The 21,099-nt window shown below is 40.2% G+C and overlaps 2 protein-coding genes across 5 annotated transcripts in view; both read left to right on the top strand.

Annotated features, from left to right (window-relative positions):
- Positions 1-2,799: 2,799 nt before the first annotated feature.
- On the top strand, positions 2,800-5,001 carry LOC103993484 (probable glucan endo-1,3-beta-glucosidase A6). 2 transcript variants are annotated; one of them, XM_009413571.3, is made up of 3 exons: positions 2,800-3,125; positions 3,223-4,536; positions 4,703-5,001. In XM_009413571.3, exons 1-3 carry the CDS (start codon positions 3,077-3,079, stop codon positions 4,738-4,740), a joined length of 1,401 nt encoding a protein of 466 aa, XP_009411846.2. In that variant the 5' UTR covers positions 2,800-3,076; the 3' UTR covers positions 4,741-5,001. The 2 variants fall into 2 exon arrangements, with proteins under 2 accessions (XP_009411846.2, XP_009411847.2); XM_009413572.3 differs by having other exon boundaries at positions 2,800-4,536; positions 4,703-5,000.
- A 1,200-nt stretch (positions 5,002-6,201) lies between these two features.
- Positions 6,202-21,099, top strand: part of LOC103994281 (probable acyl-activating enzyme 16, chloroplastic) — a 44,249-nt gene continuing 29,351 nt past the window's right edge. The window contains exons 1-4 of one of the 3 annotated variants that reach the window (XM_065164705.1): positions 6,202-6,582; positions 9,043-9,234; positions 13,528-13,642; positions 16,268-16,367. In XM_065164705.1, coding sequence (XP_065020777.1) covers positions 6,412-6,582; positions 9,043-9,234; positions 13,528-13,642; positions 16,268-16,367 — 578 coding nt within the window. In that variant the 5' untranslated portion in view covers positions 6,202-6,411. The remainder of the gene's footprint in view (positions 6,583-9,042; positions 9,235-13,527; positions 13,643-16,267; positions 16,368-21,099) is intronic. The other 2 variants (XM_065164703.1, XM_065164704.1) reach the window with 2 other exon arrangements.

The following is a 21,099-nucleotide window of genomic DNA, read 5'->3' on the forward strand; positions in this document are numbered from 1 at the left end:
TTGCAGGCCTTGTGGATTAAATTTGATGCTTCATGGAACATCATGTTATCTGGAACAAGTGATATCCTTATTTTTTGAACAACCACATAAAGTACCAAACCTCTCCCTTATTAATAGGAATGTGAACATCATGTCATATGTCATTGCCAATTCTGCTAGAGTAAGCAAATCCCCTCATGTTGCTCTTTTTTTTTCCCTAACAACTCTGTTTTCAATTGCCATGATGACCTTTAATTAAACATAGGATTTTTAATATATATATATTTCATATGCTAGATTTTCTTTATAATATTGATGATTGTTGATAATTGTTTTATCTTATTGGACAAAAAAATTGATATCATCTTTAGTTGTTATACCTAATTGTTGGCAACTGAAAATATTTTCCATCTTTTCTAGAAAATTTACAACCCGCCTCAATATTATTATCTCAGCTAGACTGATTTCTTTTACATATTAACTTTTAGTTATCCAGCATATGGATACATATTGTGGATCGATTAACGGGATAAACTATAAAATGAATCAATCTAATTTTTCAATTATATTATTTTTTAATAGATTTATTGATGAAGATATCAAAAATATTATAACTATCTCAAGAGTTTTTATATTTGATCATTTCTAAACCAGTAATGATACTAACTAGAGACCTTATTTTATTTTTTTTATATATGAAGTAGTTTCCATTGAGTTTTGAGTCTATTTACCCAATTTACATTGTTTTGGTAGAGGTGTGAATTATTATAAGTCCATTAAAAAATAGTACAAAATTCTCTATATTTAGTTTTTTTTTTGTTGCATAAACCAATAAGGGTATCTATTTAAAATCTTATTTTTGGAGATAGTGGATTTCTATTAGGTTTTGGAGTCTATTTGCCTCAAGTATATTATTTTGGTGGAAGTGTTAAAACACTATAAGCTTATTTATGTATAACATAAGCTCTACACTTTGCGATAAACCGTTAAGGTTTTACTAACTAAATAAATTGACACATTCAAAAAATATATTTAGTAAGTGAGTTTGATATAATATTTAATGTATTTGTTTAAAAATATTATAATTTATTACATGAAAATTATACCTATTGAATTGATCCAAATGATAAATCACCTTTTATAAAATATAAAAAAGTTGACGTGGCAAAGGTGGAATAAAATTTATGTGATTCGAGACTTATCATCTAAGTTTATGTAGAAAAATCAAGTTTTTTATTTATATCATCCCAAGAGACAATCGAATATTTTGCCACACTCATCCTACTAAAATCTAAAAATACATGAATATTCATATAATAATTAAATTTTAATTTTTATTATTTTTTTATTAATTCACAAATCTTTTTATATTTAAATTCCTCGTAATCTAAACATATAAGCTTTAATAATTCAAAAATATTTGCTATGCAATAAATGAGTGATTTGTTTTATATCTGATGAACGTATAATAATAATAATAATAATAATAATAATAATAATAATAATAATAATAATAATAATAATAATAATAATAATAATAATAATAATAATAATAATAATAATAATAATATTAATATTATTATTATTATTATTATTATGGGATCTAACAAAGGCATGTAAATAGTATGAGAACAAAGGATCGATCGATAATGTATTGCTGCACACTTACCGGCGAGACTGCGACACAGGTCTTCGACGTCTTTGAACGAGAGAAGGAGGGCCGTGGCGTCGCAGGCGATCATCTCTGGGGCGCAAACTGGGCGACGAGCTTGACGGCATCCATCAAATTCTTGGCCATGCCCGAAGCCATCTCGAAGACCGCCTTCACGACCGACACGTAGTCGATCGCTTTCGCCACCGTCTCCATGTGATCCTTCACACGCGCGATGGTGCCGTTCCAGGACACGGACGGCATGGCGATTTCCACGCCACCACTCGCGGCGGCGGCGGACGCGAGCCAGTCCCTCGCAAGCTTGATGGCCAACTGAAGCAGCTCTATCACACTTTGCCTGGTTTGGCAAAGGAAGCAGCAGATGACATAGCCAGGGACTTTGAGCACCCAAAGCAGCAGCAACACGAGCACGGCTACCCCTTTGAAGAGAAGAAGAGAGACTACGTTGGACAACGAGATTAAGCTATTGAGCAGCAACGCGACCGCCATTATTGCCAATGGAAGGAGAGGTGAGACGTCGTTGCTTCGGGTCTTTGAACATGAGATTTAAGCAAGAAGAAACTGTAGCACTTGGAAATCTGCAAGTAGTCTGCATCATCATGCTGAGCACTCCTTATCCATTTGCTGATCGCACAACAGGAAGTTGACATTGCTAGCAGATGTTATGCCTGGCTTTGAACATTCTGGCTGACACAGACTCTTAGTATCTTATATCACACCGAACCCTCAGATCAATTCTTTTCTTGCGACGTCAAGTCCAACAAAAACGAAGACCAAGATGGAATTGATTGCTTTCAGGCATGGTGATGGTCCAACCATAGTTTCTCATCAACATGACGATCGGATGAAACGATGCTTCTACCCTGAATGCCTCCTTCCTAAAGAATTATCTGACACTATTATTGCCCATAAGCTGTTTGTTAAATGTTCACACAGAGGTCAACCACTTTGGGCAACCAATGCAGGATTCACAATGTAATAATATCACTTACGTTAAGCTGTTGGTGGATTTTAGGTTTATGGTTGGGCAACTTATGATTTATTATTAATGTTAGATTAATTATTAATGGAATAATTAAAGAAAATAGAATATGTGAGAAACCTCATCTCTTGTTGCCCAAAGATCAAGTCGCATGGTACCCATTCAACTGAAGCTAAGTCAAACTGAGAGGGAGAGACGATGGCGCATTCTTTTGCGTGTGAGGATGTCTGTGGCAGTCCCAAGAGCGTGTCCCATCTTTTGGAGAGTTGGGGAAGAAAGCTATATATTATGTGTTCACACCACCCCTGCCACTATGTACAAAGCTTGAACTACAGGTTTCACGCTTCTCTCTCTCTCTCTCTCTCTCACACACTGTAGCTCGAGCGGTGCAATTGTTCTCTTCCACGGAGGAGAAACTGTCGTTTCTTCACCTCACCGTGCTAATGATCCTCCTTCTCCTTCGCCTCTTGCTCTGCTTCTCCTCTCCCCCGGGTTAGCACCTCTTAATTCCCATGTCAAAATGTTCTGTTCTACTGCACTTTGTATCTGTTTTCAGGGCTTTGTGACGCTCTGTTCGCGTCTATGGCAGTCAAAGGTGGGAGCTTTACGAGGCTGGGCGTTAACTATGGCACCCTGGGTGACGACCTCCCCTCCGCCGCCCGTTCCGTTGCCCTCCTCCAGTCTCTCGGCGCCGGCGCCGTGAAGATCTACGACGCGAACCCGGCCATCCTCCGCGCCCTTGCCGGCACTGGCGTTCGCGTCTCAATCATGGTGCCCAACGAGATCGTCCCCTTCCTGGGCGCTAACGCTTCGCTCGCCGACGCTTGGGTGGCCGACAACCTCGCGCCCTTCTACCCTGCCGTCCGCGTCCGATACCTCCTCGTTGGTAACGAGATCCTTTCCGACGCCTCTCTCGCCAACTCCACCTGGCCCTTCCTCGTCCCCGCCATGGCCAACATCCACCGCGCCCTCCGCGCCCGCTCCGTCTGCGACGTGAAGGTCGGCACGACCCTCGCCATGGACGCCCTCGCGACCTCCTTCCCGCCCTCTGCTGGCGCCTTCCGCGCCGACATCGCCGGGCCTGTGATGCGCCCCCTCCTCGACTTCCTCAGCAGGACTCGCTCCTACTACTTCGTCGACGCATACCCGTACCTCGCCTGGGCCTCGAACCCGTCCTCCATCCGCCTCGACTACGCCCTCTTCGCCGCCAACTCGTCCTTGAGCTACATCGATCCGGGGAGCAACCTGACCTACACCAATCTGTTGGACCAGATGTTCGACGCGGTGGTGGCGGCGATGCGCCGGCTAGGGTTCGGAGGCGTCCCGATCGCCGTGGCGGAGACGGGTTGGCCGAACGCCGGAGACCTGGACCAGTTCGGGGCCAACGTCCACAATGCGGCCACCTACAACCGGAACCTCGCCCGGCGGATGGCGGTGCGGCCGGCGGCGGGGACGCCGGCGCGGCCGGGAGCAGCGATGCCGGTGTTCGTCTTCTCGCTGTACAACGAGGACCGGAAGCCGGGGCCAGGGACGGAGCGTCACTGGGGCCTGCTGTACCCCGACGGGAAGCAGGTGTACGAGGTGGACCTCAGCGGGCGGCGGCCGTTGGAGTCGTACCCACCGCTTCCGCCGCCGGAGAACGACGTGCCGTACATGGGGAAGATCTGGTGCGTGTTAGACGCCGAGGGAAAGGCGGCGGCGAACACGACGGCGGCGCTGGCGTACGCGTGCGGGCAGGGAACCGGCACGTGCGACGCCATCCGGCCGGGCGGCCCGTGCTACGAGCCCAACACGCTGGTGACGCACGCGAGCTACGCGTTCAACTCGTACTGGCAACAGTTTCGGCAGGCGGGCGGGACGTGCTTCTTCGACGGGCTCGCCGTGCAGACCAAGGCCGACCCGAGTAAGCCCACGTCTTGCACTGGAATGCCTACACCTTCTGTTGCCCATAACCTGTTCACCAAAAGTCCAACCCTGATGCTTAGAGTGAATTTTCTATTTGACACTCATTATTTTGCTAACTTGATATATATTGGCTGGTTAGAATGACTTGGTGGTGATTTTTGCAGGTTATGGATCTTGCAAATACCCAAGTTTGACAAAGTAAGGAGAAGGAACACTATCAACAAGTCAACTAACATGCAATTTGCAGTGCAATATGCATTTTGAGGGTCATATTTTATTCTTTCAACCATTTCATTTCAAACTAAATTCCATCTCATTTTTCTTTTCTTACTTTCTCTAAGATCCATCAATTATGCAATAATACACTAACCAAATATCTGTATTATTAATATGATAACTCTGAAAGGTAATTTCTATTTACGTTCCTAAGCCTGAGTTGTTAGGAACAGGGGATTTGTAGTGCTTGTTTGGTGTTAACTCCTTTAATTATCAACATTCCTCTTCGTTTGAAGAACCTAACTGAGTCCCCTCCGCGAGACAATTACAATTATATGAAAGTTTGCTCTCGAAGAAGGATGAAGTGATTCATAATAATTTAAGAAATAAAATTCTTATGTAAAAAAAATTAATGTCGAGATTAAAATCAAATATTATAGATTTGAGATCAAATATATATACCTTTTAAAGGTAATAATCGAAAGGATAACTCGGATATCATGAAAGAACGCACGATGATATGTATGCATTGTGAACGTCTTCTATTCTTTTTCTTATCCTTTATAATATTGCTATAAGTGATGAATTAGGGATAAATAAAAAAATAATATAAGATCTATAATTTCTCAATAATGTCATATATTTATCTATCCTCGTATCTACGAATTCGTGTATTCACGTAACTACATATTTACACGAGTCTCTAGAAGGTTTTATTCTTTTATAAATGAGAATATAGAGTCTATAATAAATAATTATGTCTCTAGAAGGTTTTATTCTTTTATAAATGAGAATATAGAGTCTATAATAAATAATTATAATAGTTTCTCTCACCAATATCATCTCTTATGAAATCTTATTATAATTAAATTTTCTTTATATCAGCATACTACCTTTTAATCAGTAAATGAGAAAAAAAAAGTTAGTTGAAAAAAAAGGAAGAAGGTATTTATTTCTCTTTTAATCATGAAATTATATCCATCACACATTAATTATTTTGACTAATATCACGGGTAGTTGGGAACCCGACTTAAAGTAACACGCCATGGACGTCAACGGTTTTCAGACATATTTTTATATTAGAATTTATGCGTCTATATTTTGAAATAGTATATTTATCATTTAGCGTAGTATTATATATATATATATATATATATATATATATATATATATATATATATATATATATATCATTCAACTTAAAAAATTCATAAATATTTTTGAAGGATATTAATGGTACGCAGAGTTTCAATACCATCACGCCCATAGTCAAATAAATATTAAAAATTGATATATTTAAGTTTTATAAAAATATAAAATTTAATATAAAAAATATATAATAAGCTTTTTTGATAAAAATAAATGACGAAGACGAGATTTAAAAGTTTTTACTAATTAAATTAACCAAACGCCTTTTAAATTTCGGACCCTCTTCTTTGGCTTGGCAGATACATTGGTCCGACCGTCTGCCCCATTTGCTGTTAGTGAAAACTCACAGCTTCGTTTTATTCTATGCATCGAGAACGTCGGTTTCTCCGTTTTCCTTCGAAATTGCCTTCACCGATCTGATCTCCGTTTTCCTCTCAACACCGCACCCGAATCTTTTCGCTTCCTCCGTGCCATCTTCTTGAAGGATTTCCAGCTCGGGGTGAGGTCGATGGCGGTCTCTCTCCGCTCCACTGTCGCCCTTTGCGGTCTGGATCGTAGGTGGTCTTCCGAACTCTACTGCTTCCGCCAGGAGGTCAAGGATAAGGGACTCTTCCCGAGAAGACGCAGGAGTCTGCGGGGTTGTCGCTTTCGGAGTCATAGGGTTGCCTGCCATCTGGAGGTGAATTACTTGCCATGAAAAGATGAGTTTTCTTTGAGGTTCTGAAAATTTAATGAATCTTTTGACATGCTGAGCTGTTTTAGCTTTTAGTTATCTTTCTTTCTGACCGTCGCTAAGTAATAAACAGGACATTGTCTGGTTTAAGTTAGCATTTGCTGCATAATCATCCACTGAGAAAGTTATTGTCACTTATTTCCTAAGAAAAATAAATCCAATGATCAGAACGTAGACATTAAATCTCAGATGTTGAAACATGCATTTCGAGTTGCCAAGTAAAATGGAGGTGGAATATGCCAATGGGATTTCTTGTAGTGGTGAGAAACTGATCTGATTTTTGATCCCATATCAGAGGTCCGTTATATAGTAGCCAGGTTTTGGTTAACCTCATGCATTTTGGCTTGGTGGAAATGTAGGTAGTCGTCATGGTTGCATAAACCACATGTTCATTCGGCTGGATTAGCAAATTGGCTTACTATTTTCCTGTCCTGCCAATATGTTAATGGGTCTTGTCAGTTGATGCTAAACTTAATTGATTATTAATCTCCCATTAGCCATGAGGGTATATTGATAGACTTATGGCTTGGTACTACTTTGTACTGTGACGGTAGCCATGTGCCCCAAAAGGTACTCTAGCCATACATCGGCACAAATCGGCTTGGCAAATGCTGATGCCTTGCTAGCATGATCCTTTTTGACGGATGTCAACATATGCTGCTTGAAATGACAATTCTTACTAATATTGGATCCTAAGGTTCAAGTCTGATAACAACTAACAAGTTCGTATCAAATTTCAACATGTAGTTCATGTTAAACAAACACTGATATACAACTTTGAGAATCTACCTTGAGAGAAAAAAAATGAAAGTTAACAAAAGGGGGAAAAGGGATGTTCAAACACAATTGTCCCATGCCTATGGTTATTTTGTTATCATCAGCATCCTAGGATCTAGTTTTCTGTTATATGGAAACTATCTATTGATGGACATGCAAATCAAAGTATTGGTAGTAGAGAACTAGAGATTAGATATTGACAATATGTTCAAAGGAAAAATTGATCATATATATGCTATTTTCTTCTTCTTAAAGGATATATAAGATGTTTTTCACTTTGAACAAAGAATTTCCATGTTTCATTTTAAATAATAGATATACAATGTTCCAAATTATGAATTAAATTAAAGAAGCAAATTTTCCATTAAAATAAAAGAATAGGAGGGACCACTGTGGTCAAGAAGTTGGTCTGAGCCTCACAAAGTTACTTGTAGGATGACTTGAACTTTTTATTTGATTTGGGTGATTCGAGATCACTTTCTCAAACAAAAGAAAACATTCCTAAGTTAAGATTTTAGTCAAGACCAGACTGAGTCCAAACTACCCTATTCAGAGGGACCTAGTCAGTCATATTTAGAGTTAGATCACTGTCAAAAAAACTCTATTACTAGTGTACTATAAGTTAGAACTAGTTATTTTTATGGTTGGACTTGTACTCGGAAAGTTTAACATGGGAATCTTCTATTTATGATAGAAAAGAGATAGATACTATAAATAGAAGCTATTGCAAGCTCTAAAGGCTTTTAAAGAATCAGAAGCTATGAATAATATCTCTTGAGTTCCCATCTATCTCTCTCCTCTTTTCCTACCTCTTCTTTACTTCTCTATCTTCCCACTGATTGTTTTTTCCTTCTTTTCTCTCGATGTGTCTCCTTGTGGAAACATTTTTCCTTGAAAAAAGAAGACCCTTGATAGCGGAATGATGATCCTATCATGATAATTGGCTCATGAGGCATTGGAACACTGGTGGCATGGACATGCAAAAAGAAGTTATGAAGAAGGGATCTGTGAAAATTTCTTCTCGAAGAAAAGTTGTATGACCATATAATATGAATTCTAGGAGTTCAGTGATTATATGCAATATCTTGCATATCATTCTTTACTTTTTGCCCTATTTTGTTGCTCTCAAGCTTCATATTAAGAAAAGCAACAGATATGATAGAAGGCAAATGTTCAGAGAACTGTAAATTTGACATAAAATATAAATTCATATATTTCTGTCTAGATATTGTTTGTTTTATCTACATGACTGTAACTCTAACCAAATATTATCAAATAAAACAATAAATGTGACTATCTGTTGCAAGTGTTTTCAAAAAGTAAATTAAGCTCTTGAAGATCATTTTCCTAATCAAGATCTCAGTTTTTGGGCTTTTCTGTTACTTTATTAGGTTAAACCACTCTAAGAGAAAATGTGGAACTTTCAAATCTTTGCTTATATTTTTTCCTAAATTGCAAGTTATGAGCATTAATATTTCCTTGTGTTACTTGAGATTCTAAGAATATATATGAAAACCAGCAGACAGTTTGCACATGGTTCTGCAACATGGAGTTGTAAGTTGTTAATGTCTGAAATTTTGAGATGAAACATATTTTTGATTTGACCAATTATTTTGCATGTCTGAACAGCTGGAGGGCTTAGTAAGAAGGAAGTGTTGCCCCTATCTAGAAGGTTCTTTTCTTTCTAGTTCTAATGATCCATCCTTGCACAAGTGGAGTGCAATTCCAGATATTTGGAAGTCATCAGCAGAAAAATATGGTGATCGTGTTGCTCTTGTGGATCCTTATCACGAGCCACCTACAGAGTTAACTTACAAACAGGTGTAAATTTAGTCTCATCTACTACTGTATTATCACTCAAGAAATGTTTCAATTTCTATTCACTTAGCCAAAATTTTCCTTTCAATTAGAAAGTTCTTTTATGGATTTCTGATGGTTTAAGCAGTTGAGTTACTCTTTGTTAGTTTGTTAACTAAGTGATGCTTATAAAGTTACTTATAGGATGGTAGATGTTATCAATGTACTACAAATACATCATCTTTTTGAAACATGTAGCAACAATTATCTAATTTGAAATCTATCCAAATTGTCCTTGTCAATAGACAGTATTTTATATCTGCAAAATGTGCACATATGTTAAAGAAACAAATACATATTCTGATATAGCCCCCTGGGGCCTGGGCTACTGAAAAATGCCATTGTGAATTCTGTACTGACATTTGTTAACATTGTGAGTTTTAAGGGATCTTTGGAAAATTTCATATGAGGATTGTTTCAGGATAAATTTATGCCACATTAGAGATCTAAGAGAATGGTTCAAGATGTTTTGAATTCATCGAGTCTCTCGTGGGACTTTTTGGTGCTGTCATGGTGGATTTGGAATGACAAAATATTGTTAAGGTGGATTCATGATGTTTGGTATATGTTTGACCAAAATAGTTTCGAAATGTTTTGGATCTTTAATACTAGATTGTTTAGTTGGCAATTTATTAATTTCACTTATCAAATAAGTAGTTTTGAGGAGATTAGACTTTGGGTTGGCTTTAAATTCGATTTTAGTCGATTTCTAGTTGCGGTTTGTTTGTGTTTGGTATTTATTGACTTATTAGTCATTCAAAATGCTCTTGATATTGTTGATGTGAAATATGTTGTATCTCTTTTTTTCTTCTTCTCTTCTCCATGTTCTTCGTTGCTTCTCTTTCTTTCTGCCACACATCTTAGTACTCCCAACATGCATATAAATATATATCTACACACATAAAGATGCACACAAAAATATGTATCCATTTGTGTGTACATATGTTATACACATCTTATGAATATACAAAATGACTGACGTGCCCCAGGAATTTAATCTTGGTAACGAACTTGTATCAGTCCTGGGCCAGACCGGTACGAGCCTGAACCATACTGGCATATCATGTGTTGATACGTCAACACATACCAAATTTCAAATTGAAAAATCAGTTGAAAATAAAAAAACCCGAACTTTGTGTTTTTTCCTCCCCTTTTCTTTGCATACACAATCAAATTATGACTCATGCTGTGAGTCGATCGATAGATGTCTCATCACTTGCTTGTGTATGTGTTAATGTTCCAAGGAAGCATAGACTTGTGACTCCGTAGCATGCTTGTCAGGTTCCTCCCAATTTGCCTCCTGCAGTCGCAGTTTTTCTCGGGCATCAAGTGATGCGCTGAAGGCTCTTCTGTTTTCCTGGGGCATATCTTTGCAAATTTGTATGCCGGGAAATTTGTCGGTCAAATGCTTCCTTAGATGGGTTATATGACTTATATCTCCACCCCTCTTGATAGTTGATATAGTTGCAATCACAGCGATGGCGGTGCTCCAGGTGTCAAAGATGCAACCATCCTGGACTGAAAGTTGGCTACTTTTGGGGCCATTTTTGCAAAAAGAGTTGACAACATATAATCAGATCTACAAATTCATAATCATACTAAAAATTAAGACTAGAATTGTAATCCATGAATATCTAGGCTAGTTCGATAAAATTAAGTCTTGATCCATGAAGATCTACTGCATGGAATCTACACTCCATCTGTGAAGTTCTAGTATGAACCCAATTGGATCAATGCTAAGATATATTTGAATCTAAGCCTAGATTCAAGCTAGATCTGAATGGATCAACTTGATCCTCAGGGATTTAGCTTTAATTTTGAACATGAAGCCCTAAACTTTGGTATACATGCCCTAACCTAATTGCATGAAATTGGCTTAGAGTTAAGTTCAGATTTTTTACATTGATTTAAAAAGAACTTTGTTCAGATCTTGAGACTGAATCATTTTAATGTGCAGATTAACCTCCCTAAGAATCTTCATTGAGTTTGGAAGGGAGTTAAGAGAGAATTAGGTGTGTTTTGAGAGAAATATCAAAGAGAATGAGGGTGAGAAAGAGAGAGAGAGAGTGTAAGGAGAAGAAAGGGGATTGTGGGGACTATTTATATTTTATAGTCACCTAACAATCCCCCAATGACAACCAACAGCTAGTTGAGTAGTCACATTAGGGGGGTAAGCATGCCTCCCGGTATAGGCCCTTACCTGGTCTATACTGGGTGGTAAGCCTGAGTGCCTGATACAAGGCCCATACTGGGGGATAGAAGGTCCATACCGGGCTTGAACCACCCTAATCCACTTATGATAAGCAGCGCTATTCGATTGGTGAATATCACCCATTCTCTGCCGTACTATTCAAAACCATGATCATGCCATGCTGACACCATGAAATGACAACCCTTGAATTTATATATAGGTACACATATACATATGTGTGCATGGATAAATTGGTCTTTATCCCAGAGCAGTGTAACTTGATCCTACCAATTCATGACAATGATCATGAGCTGGTGATCTTTTGTCTGGAATTATATTGACATGATCGGTGTAGGTGAAGTGATGGGAGGGTCTTAATGTACAGATATCTCAAGAGTCAAGACTACCAACTCTTGATCCAATGATCATGAGCTAGTAGGTAAAAACTAGTAGTTGCTTGATGTGTATGCATCACAGCTATTGATTGCAAAAAAGCCTTATTATTTTATGATTTCTCTATATCTAATGAGACAACAACAGTAGTTTTTCTAGACAATCAGTTCTTTGACATCTTTGCCCATGGCATTATCATTCATGGGTTTAGTGCTGAATTTGAGATTCAGAAATGGAGTTGTAGATTGAGTCTGTTGACTTGAGACGGTGGTTCATGGCAACTTCAGGTTGGACAAGCAGTTTTTTGGTGCTTGATGCTGATAGTTTGTACCAATTTCATAAGTAGTATGGATTAGTTGCAAAATTTAGTTTTCAGTCTATTAGATTCGCTTGTATATCCATATTCCTTTCAGTTGCCCTTTGCATTAACCTAAGTCTTTGCAATGTTTTGGGGTAAGTTAATGGTCTAGTACCTCATTTTTCAAGTGCTTACCAAGTATACTATGATGATGTACAATTGTCCCTATAAATCACTTCCACTTTGTGCTGGTGCATGTCTATCACATATTGTGAAACAGTCAATAATTTGTATAGTTTATATCATTAAAATGCTTTGGCATGTCAATGAATAAGTGCTGGCATGACACTTCACGATACCTTTCCACCAGTGACCAGTGGTTCACCTCTATGATACTTGGAATCAATGAATTCCTTTTACCCATCCTTCAGTGTCTTATATTGTATGACATGCTGCCACAACGAATGCAAATCAGGAAGAAAGAAATAAATGAGAAAAAAAGGGAAGTTACCTTGTCTGAGGGGGGCACTGGCCTGATGTGACGAGAAGAGTGAGCAAAGATGGTCTGATACAGGAAAATGGCACTGCAGAAGACAAAGAGGATAGATGGATGGATGTCAAATGAGGACCCAACTGTGAACTCATAAAGAAGAGTTTGAACTTGGTCTTGTTTGTTGCTATATAATTACTGTACTACACCAAAATCAAAATGAGAAAGAGGGAAAAAGAATTTTAGAGATATTGTTTAAGATTTTGACGAAAGCACATCATTGTCTGTATTGTCATGACCCAAGCCTGATAGGCTAACTAACCTATCAACTTCGTTTGGCTCAAACTATTGGCTATAATGCTTAAGCTAAAGTTGATAGCAAAATTCGCAATACCGTACCGTACCGGTATTTCGACCTGGGCTCGGTACCGGTACGATACGGTATACCGAGCGGTACACCTGGGTGTATCGAGTACTGTAGCACTGCTACAGTGCGACAGTATACTGCTACAGTGCTACAGTGCCTCGGACCGGTAACAATCGGTCCGCGTACCGAAAACCTGTCGGACCGGTACGGGCGGTACGGATCAGTACGACAGACCCTGGTTGATAGTAATACACTCATCAGACCCTTATAAGTCAATCTTAATCTTATCCACTTCCAATGTGGGACTAATCAAGGTGTTTCATGTATCTTGGTTTGGATTTGATTGATAGAACACTGGTCAATAAACCAATAATAATGCAAACCATGCTTACAATTTAACACTTGTTATATGAATAATTTCTTGTAAAATCATTTGGAAATTTCTAAACATAAGATGTTTGTCAGAACTAAAGAGTGTATCTAATTTCTCAAATCTGCTTCTATGTCTCTCACGGCAGCTTGAGCAAGAAATTTTGAACTTTTCTGAAGGCTTAAGGGTTGTTGGAGTTGCTCCAGATGAAAAGCTAGCACTTTTTGCTGATAATTCTTGTAGGTGGTTAATTGCAGACCAAGGTAATGTGTTTCTGTTTTGTGTATTTATGAGTCAATTTATCTTTCTTTTCTTGTTGTGCACCAGCCATTTCTAGCAACATGCTTCTAGGTGGTATGTCATGTGGGGTCACTCAATTGCAGAAATCAATCTATCTTTTCCTTCTGCTTCCCTTTCAAAATAAAAAGAGTATATCTTTACGTTGGAGAGCCATCTAAATACATCTCTTTCCCATCTTTGACCCTCTTTTTGTGTATTTGGATTCATACTAGCATAGGTTTCCTACCCTGAAAAGTGACTCTTCAGGTATATGTAATTTATACAAATATGGACATTTCTTTTGGATGCTTGAGCTAGTTTATGTAGGTCTTCTGAAAAATACCATGGTTTCATATGTAAAGCTTGCTAAATCCATAATCAGTGATCACATTATTCATAAAGTAGTTTATGGCACTTCCACATGACAATTTCATTCTACATCGTACCACACTGTGCTGTTCTGTGCTGCTAAGGATTAAGGAATTAGAACATTGGTCAAGATTCATCCCCAGAGAAAAATACGCCATATGAGTGATTTATTTTGTACTTGATCTGCAAGCACCAGAATGAATCAATATGGATAGGAAGGTTCAGGAACATAAATAATCTAAACTAGCCTGAGCTGCAATATCTTTCTGAAACATTTTGGCTTGGAAATTCTGTCGTGATTCAATAGATCCCTATGATTTGGAGTCGGTCAAAGCCTGCCATTGAACCCTAATGAGGGCTGCACTAGTCAAACTAAATGCCATTCAGTACCTTTCTTTCTAATAAGGTCTCCTTGGTTCTTCATACATGTCTTCCTGCATCATTTATTTCAGTTGAGTAATCTGTGATTCATTTATAAATCTCTTTAGGATATGCATATAACTTTTTTTCTCACTTTATATTTGTATGTATCGGTTTGCTAACTGACCGACACATGGACCGCCCGCTACTGGGTGGTATCAGCCTGGCTGCGGCGAGGTGAGGCGAGGAAGAAGAGAGCGTTCGAAGAAGAGTGAGAAGCGTCGAGAAAGAGGACCGCAGAGTCACTGGTGTGTTGTCACCAGTGTCTCGAACAACCTGAGCTCGTCGAACCTCGGTGCGAATTTGTCTTCCACGCCCTTTCTTGATCCCGATCTGGCGTCGCCCTCCTTCAATGATCCCGATTTGAGAGGTAACGGCGAGAAGAGTCGTACCTCTTTGGAGGAGGAGCTGGAGGCGTGGGGATTAGCGGAGGTGGTGGTGAGAGCAACGGAAGAGGCAACTGCGAGGAAGGTGGCGAAGACCCGGCCTTCTTCATCTCCGAACGGTCTCCTTTGTCCACTGCTGTCGCACGGAGAACCTTCTGATGTCGTCTTTCTTCTCCCCGACTCCTTGACGTTGAAGGTCACAAACGAGGCGATGAGGAGAAGAAGGACGAGGCGACGACGACGAGGCTATTGCTTGGTAATCTTCTTTATATCTTTATATATCGATTTTTATATCTTTTTTATATATAAAAGATATATATTTTATATCTTTTTATATATATATATATAGTACCGCTTGATACTAAAATTAATTTTTATATTTTTTCTAGGCGTATCGCTCGGTATGCCTTGGCGTACCACTCGGTACGTCGTATTGTACCATATCGAGCAAAGCTCGGTACATCGATTCGGTACGAAATTTCAATCCTTGTTTGGAATCACACTGATACATTGGTTTATTGACTTGTGTGATTGTTTTTCTTTAATGTACAATATCATTCTATAGTTTCCAGTTGTTTACCACTATAATTTGATTCTTTTGCTCGGGTTTATTCACATTTTGATTGTTATTCAGATTCGACTGAGCCAATTGTAAGCATAAATTAAACTTATAATAGAGTGAGATCTGTTAGCTTAATCGGAGTCAAGTTATATAGTTGATATATGAAATTATGAATAACCATTTGAGCTAAGGAGCATGATTATAAGACAGGGGACTACACTGACCGCAACATGGATGATATGCAACAGGATGAGCTACAGGATGAGTTCGTATTCTCCACTTTTAGTGTTTATCTTTCTCTTCATATTCTTTAACAAGCTATGGTATAAAGAGCTATCATATTAAATCTTGAAGTCATGGGTCTGTAACTTTGTTATCTTCATATCTTACTTTCATTTGACTACTTTATGTCAAGTAAAATGAAGAGTTACTTTTTGAGTTACAGTATATATCTTACTTTCATCAGAATAGGCCTGTTTGCATGGTAGATGGCTTCTCAAAAGAGGTATTTGAGGTCCCTCTCTTTCTTAAGGTTTTCTTAGCTAGTAGCTTAGCACTAATAAACAGATAAAGATGCTGCAGAGAATTTCAGGATTATCTTCTTAATCCATTTGGGGCTTCTCAATTTGGAAATTGTTGTGTGTAAACTGATTTGGTAATACAGTTAAAACAATAGATCCTCATGCACCATGAATGGTCAACAATGCCATTGTTACCATTTTTAGCCAAATTGAATTGTAATATTACTTTGATAATAAATACCACTTGAGATACCAAATTATTCTTCATATTCTGGGCATAGATCGGTTTCTTTCTTATTTGTCCTTCAATTTCTTTTCTGACTGTAATCATCTTATATTTATGCTTAAAAGGTTGTGTTGCAGGAATAATGGCTACCGGTGCAATAAATGTAGTTAGGGGTACTAGATCTTCAAATGAAGAATTGTTTCATATATATGACCACTCTGAAAGGTTGGAACTTTTATATCCTTCATTTTCCTAGTGCTCATTGGCAACATTCATGAATGGATTAACAGTCCCTTTGCTTATTAGTTTAGATTCTTCATTGACAATTATTCTTCATTGACAAAATGGATTAATAGTCCCATTGACAATTATACAAGTTCTGAGAACCAATAACATTATTTAAAAAATTGTTTAAGCAATTATTGTCAATTAGCAATTAGCGTAAAAAAACCAACCAACCATAATTGACTAACTAACCATATAATATTTAGTCAATATTTTAAATTTCTCTCTAACTTTTACGTACTGCTCAATATTCATCGGTATGGGCATGAACTAACACGCATACCATCCGTTTTGGTGGTTCATAGTTGGTTCATTGGTCATTGGGCAATCGCGCTCCTGAACCAAGCTTATGGACTTGATCGAGCATTTAATCTTTTCTTTTGTTAGTTTTGGGTTAAAGTGATCCACCTTCTCTTGATGTCTCTCTTGTTCTCGCCATTGTGTTGTCTGCTATTGCCAACCAACTTGCCTATCACTCCCGATGTCCACGTGGTCCGTGAGTGCACCTCCTCCTCCTCCTTAACCTTGTTCTCTTTTCCTTCTCATCGTGTCTTCTTCTTCTTCTCCTCCTCTCCTTGGGGTTTGCCTCATCCTTCTGGTCTGGCAAGGGACAAGTACGGATCTGGGCACCCAGTGATGTCAAGAGCATTCGAGTGCTTGCTTAGGTGCTTTGTTAAGGTGAGGCGAGCTCCGAGCACCTCATTATAAACCTAAGCGATATGATTTTATAAGGAGGCACCTTGGCAGGTGCCGGAGGCCAACATGGCTTAAACGTTCTCCTAGCCTAGTTTAGGTGTTCATTGGTCTCAAATTGTGCCCAAATTGAGAGAATTGGTTTTGTCGAGTGGTCGAGCCTTTGCAATTAGAGTTGATGAATTGGTTCGATCGAAGCAATTCATTAATAACTCTCCCATCCTCATTATACAATCGTCCCCTTGCATGATCTCCTATCCCTCCTAGTGTGATCGCCCTCCTCACTTAATTGAAACCTCAGCTTCTTCGTCACCACTAGGACCACCACCCAATAATCGTCATCCCCTCCGACGACTATTGTCAACCTCCTATCATTACCATTGTGATTTTCATGAATGATCGTTTCTACCTTCACTTTTGAGAGCTCTTCTCCTCGTTGTCACTATGATTATCACCAATGACTCCCTTTGTCTCTGCCTCCTACAACATTCTCTAATGCTATTCTTCGATGCGATTCTCCAATCGGCTACCATTGCCACTGTGATTTTCACCTACAACAACTTCTTGTCCCTTTGATTTTCATCGACCATAGCGTTCAACAAGCCTTCTTTGACAACCTTCGCCTTCGACAACTCTACTCTAATCACTACCATTATCATTACTATTACCATTACCATTACCGTTGTCAACATTATAATTACTGTTACCATTGTGACCACTATCATTATTACCATTGAGATTATTTGCATTGCCATTACCATTACCATTAACAATATTACAATTACTACTATTAGCATTGCCATCATTACTGTTATCATGACCAAGGATTTTAATTTCGAATAATACCGCCTGTACTGGGCGGTATGTACTGGTCTGTCAGCAGACCGGTATGCGGACTGCTCGCTACCAGGCGATAGCGTCGATTGGGGCTGTTTCCGCTCCATTATCACCCTAAATCGACTGTCACCGCCCGCTACCGAATGGTATTAGCAGAGGGAGAAGAAAGAAGAGGGAGAAGAAAAGATAAAACCTAAAGATCCGGAGTCGCTCTCCCTCGACGATCCCGATTCGTCGCCGCCTTCCCTCGTCGGACGCTGTAGATGATGTCGTCTCCTCATTTGAGGTGACGAGGCCTCGGCGTCGTCGACGACTTTTCCTCATCCACACGGGGAGAGAAGAAGCCTCGGCAACGTCACAGTGACGTCGCGGGGAGAAGCAGTTTCTTCTCCCCACGTAGGCAGATGGAACGAGGCCTTTTTTTTTTTTTTTTTACTTTCTTCCACGATGAGAAGTAACCCTCGGTTTCTTCTCTCCACGTTATCACGGACAAACTTCTAAACAGGATGTTTGATGTAATGCTTATGTATGTCTATGTCTTTTGGTATGTTCATGCTTTGCACAGTATGTAGAGGGACGGTCGAAGGCTTAACAACCCCATTTTAGTTGGGTTTGGTGGCCGTTTTAGGCTTGTAAATAAATGTTGTGTCATGTGGACACTTGTGAGAGATATTCGGTCTATAGTGGATCATTTTAACATTTTATTGTGCAACCGTTCAGAGCTTGTAAAGTCTGTTTGTAATTTGCATTGGTTATGAAGTGTTTTATGAGATGTTTGCTTGTGGATCTCGGGTGAGGCGCTTTCGCTAACTCGTTTTCTCTTTTGTAGGTCCTAAGGGACCATAGGAGGTTTCGAGGAGGCTGACCTTTGCGGACAAACACGCAGGGGTGCCGCATGACTTAGGCAAAACCAGCTAAGTCCGTGATACATGGTATCAGAGCGGGGCAAGCACTCATAGAAACACTTGACATGCAAACGTAGGGGACCTAGCGGGGCTGCGTTGAGGGCAGCCAACACGCGATATCGTTTTGGGGAAAACAGGCATGAAGATGTAGGGAAAAGAAGTTGCTTAGAGGAGCGGGCATCTGAGATTGACATTCAGAGGAATGGCCAATCCTTCGCGCAATAAGCACTATGAGAACAAGCAAGCTTGAAAGAATGCATAGCGTACAAAGGTTGGGATGGCTGAGTTCGAGCTACGACTCGACGTTGACAACAATACTTGATGGTGCTCAAGACAAGCGAGACGCTTGGTAAAAGATGAGACCATGCAAGGTGGAATGGGTTGCTTGGCGACCGAAAGAGTTGTGCAAAGCTCACAAAGGTGAGGGGAATTGCTAACTCGAAGAATTCGTTACTCATGCAAGGGCTTGTATATGGATGATGGAATGTTCGTGGCCATCCCAAGGTGACCGAAACTCGGCATCATGAAGCGTTGAAACTTTCTCTTCGGCATGAGAAAGATACGTCCGTAGGAGGCTGAAGTATGCAGCGAGTTTAGCATGTTGCTAGGCCTTGAGTGGTGCAGCGTGGGTTGTATTGATGTGGAGTCGCAATCTAGCAAGTGCGTTTGTAGGAGGCAGAACAATACACAGTTTGTTTAGCAAGTCGGAGTAGTCCAAGGGGATGGTGGTCTCCGATGCTTTCAAAGGGCAGGAAAATGAAGAGAGATTGCTCCAACGAGACAGATATATAGGAGGGATAAGTCTCAGTTTTCTAGAGGGTGAATCATGTGCAATGGATCGTACATATTGAGGAGGACCTCAAAAACAATAACTCCACGAAGCTCAATGGACCGAGCGAGCAGCGAGGAGTCGTCGCATGATCTTGCTTGAGAGAATGCATTGGTGGATGCATTGCGAGATCAAGTGGGGGAGCGACCCAAAGCAACACAAATGAAGGCACACTTGGAGTCGATATGAAGATCAGACTCAATGGAGGGCTGGGCCGTGGAATGGTGGGCGCGAGGGTCACCATCAACTCAATGTAAAAACGAGGAGCGGAGCAACTTGAGTGTAACTTGGTGAAGTACCCAAGCCGCATGAAGGGAACCAGCATAGAAGATGGAACATGGAGCAGAGGCACAGAGTTTTCCTTGGACAGAGGTCGAGGACATGAACTCTTGCAGAGGCAAGAACGGGATCATGTCGTTCCATGGGTCCCTCATTCTGATGGAGCAGGCTCATCCTGCATGGTGCCAAAGACGAAGGGAGCTTCGAGGCATATGCACCTTATCTCAGAGAAGCATTTGACTGAGGAACTGAGACGACTCAACTTGCGGAGGCGAAGTTGTTCAGAAGGCCTTGGCACGAGGCAAGAGTATGCGGAGGCAGGTACTCTTGAAGAATATGCCATAGTGCTGCCATTCAAGTTGTCATGAAGGGAGTGGTGCGCAATGGAGATTGTGTTAGTAGGGGCAGAGGCCCAGGATCCAGACAATGGTGCACCGATTTCAGCAAAGTCGGTGGACTTTGGGAGCTACTAGGCGACTGGCTGTCCTAGAGCGATGCTTTGTCTAGGTGTGTCCCGAGAGCGGATGGACGAAGTGTCATGGACAAACTTCTAAACAGGATGTTTGATGTAATGCTTATGTATGTCCGTGTCTTTTGGTATGTTCATGCTTTGTATAACATGTAGAGGGATGGTAGAAGGCTTAATAGTCCCATTTTAGTTAGGTTGGTGGCCGCTTTAGGTTTGTAAATAAAGGTTGTGTCATGTGGACACGTGTGAGAGATTTTCGGTCTGTAATGGACCATTTTACCCTTTGTTGTGTAACTGTTCAGAGCTTGTAAAGTCTGTAATTTGCATTGTCTATGAAGTGTTTTCGAAGATGTTTGCTTGTGGATCCCGAGTGAGGCGTTTTCTCTATCCCGTTCTCTCTTTTGTTGGTCCTAAGGGATCATGGGAGGCTTCGGGGAGGCTGATCTTTGCGGACGGACACGCAAGGGTGCCGCATGACTTAGGCAAACCAGCTAAGTCCGTGACAGATGGTATCAGAGCGGGACAAGCACTCATAGAAACACTTAGTATGCAAACGTGGGGGACCTAGCGGGGCTGCATTGAGGGCAGTTAGCACACACGCGACCGTTTGGGGGAAAACGGGCATGGAGATGTAGGGAAAAGGAGTCGCTCGGAGGAGCG

This window comes from Musa acuminata, chromosome BXJ3-8 (assembly GCF_036884655.1).
Source record: "Musa acuminata AAA Group cultivar baxijiao chromosome BXJ3-8, Cavendish_Baxijiao_AAA, whole genome shotgun sequence".
Taxonomy (NCBI): domain Eukaryota; kingdom Viridiplantae; phylum Streptophyta; class Magnoliopsida; order Zingiberales; family Musaceae; genus Musa; species Musa acuminata.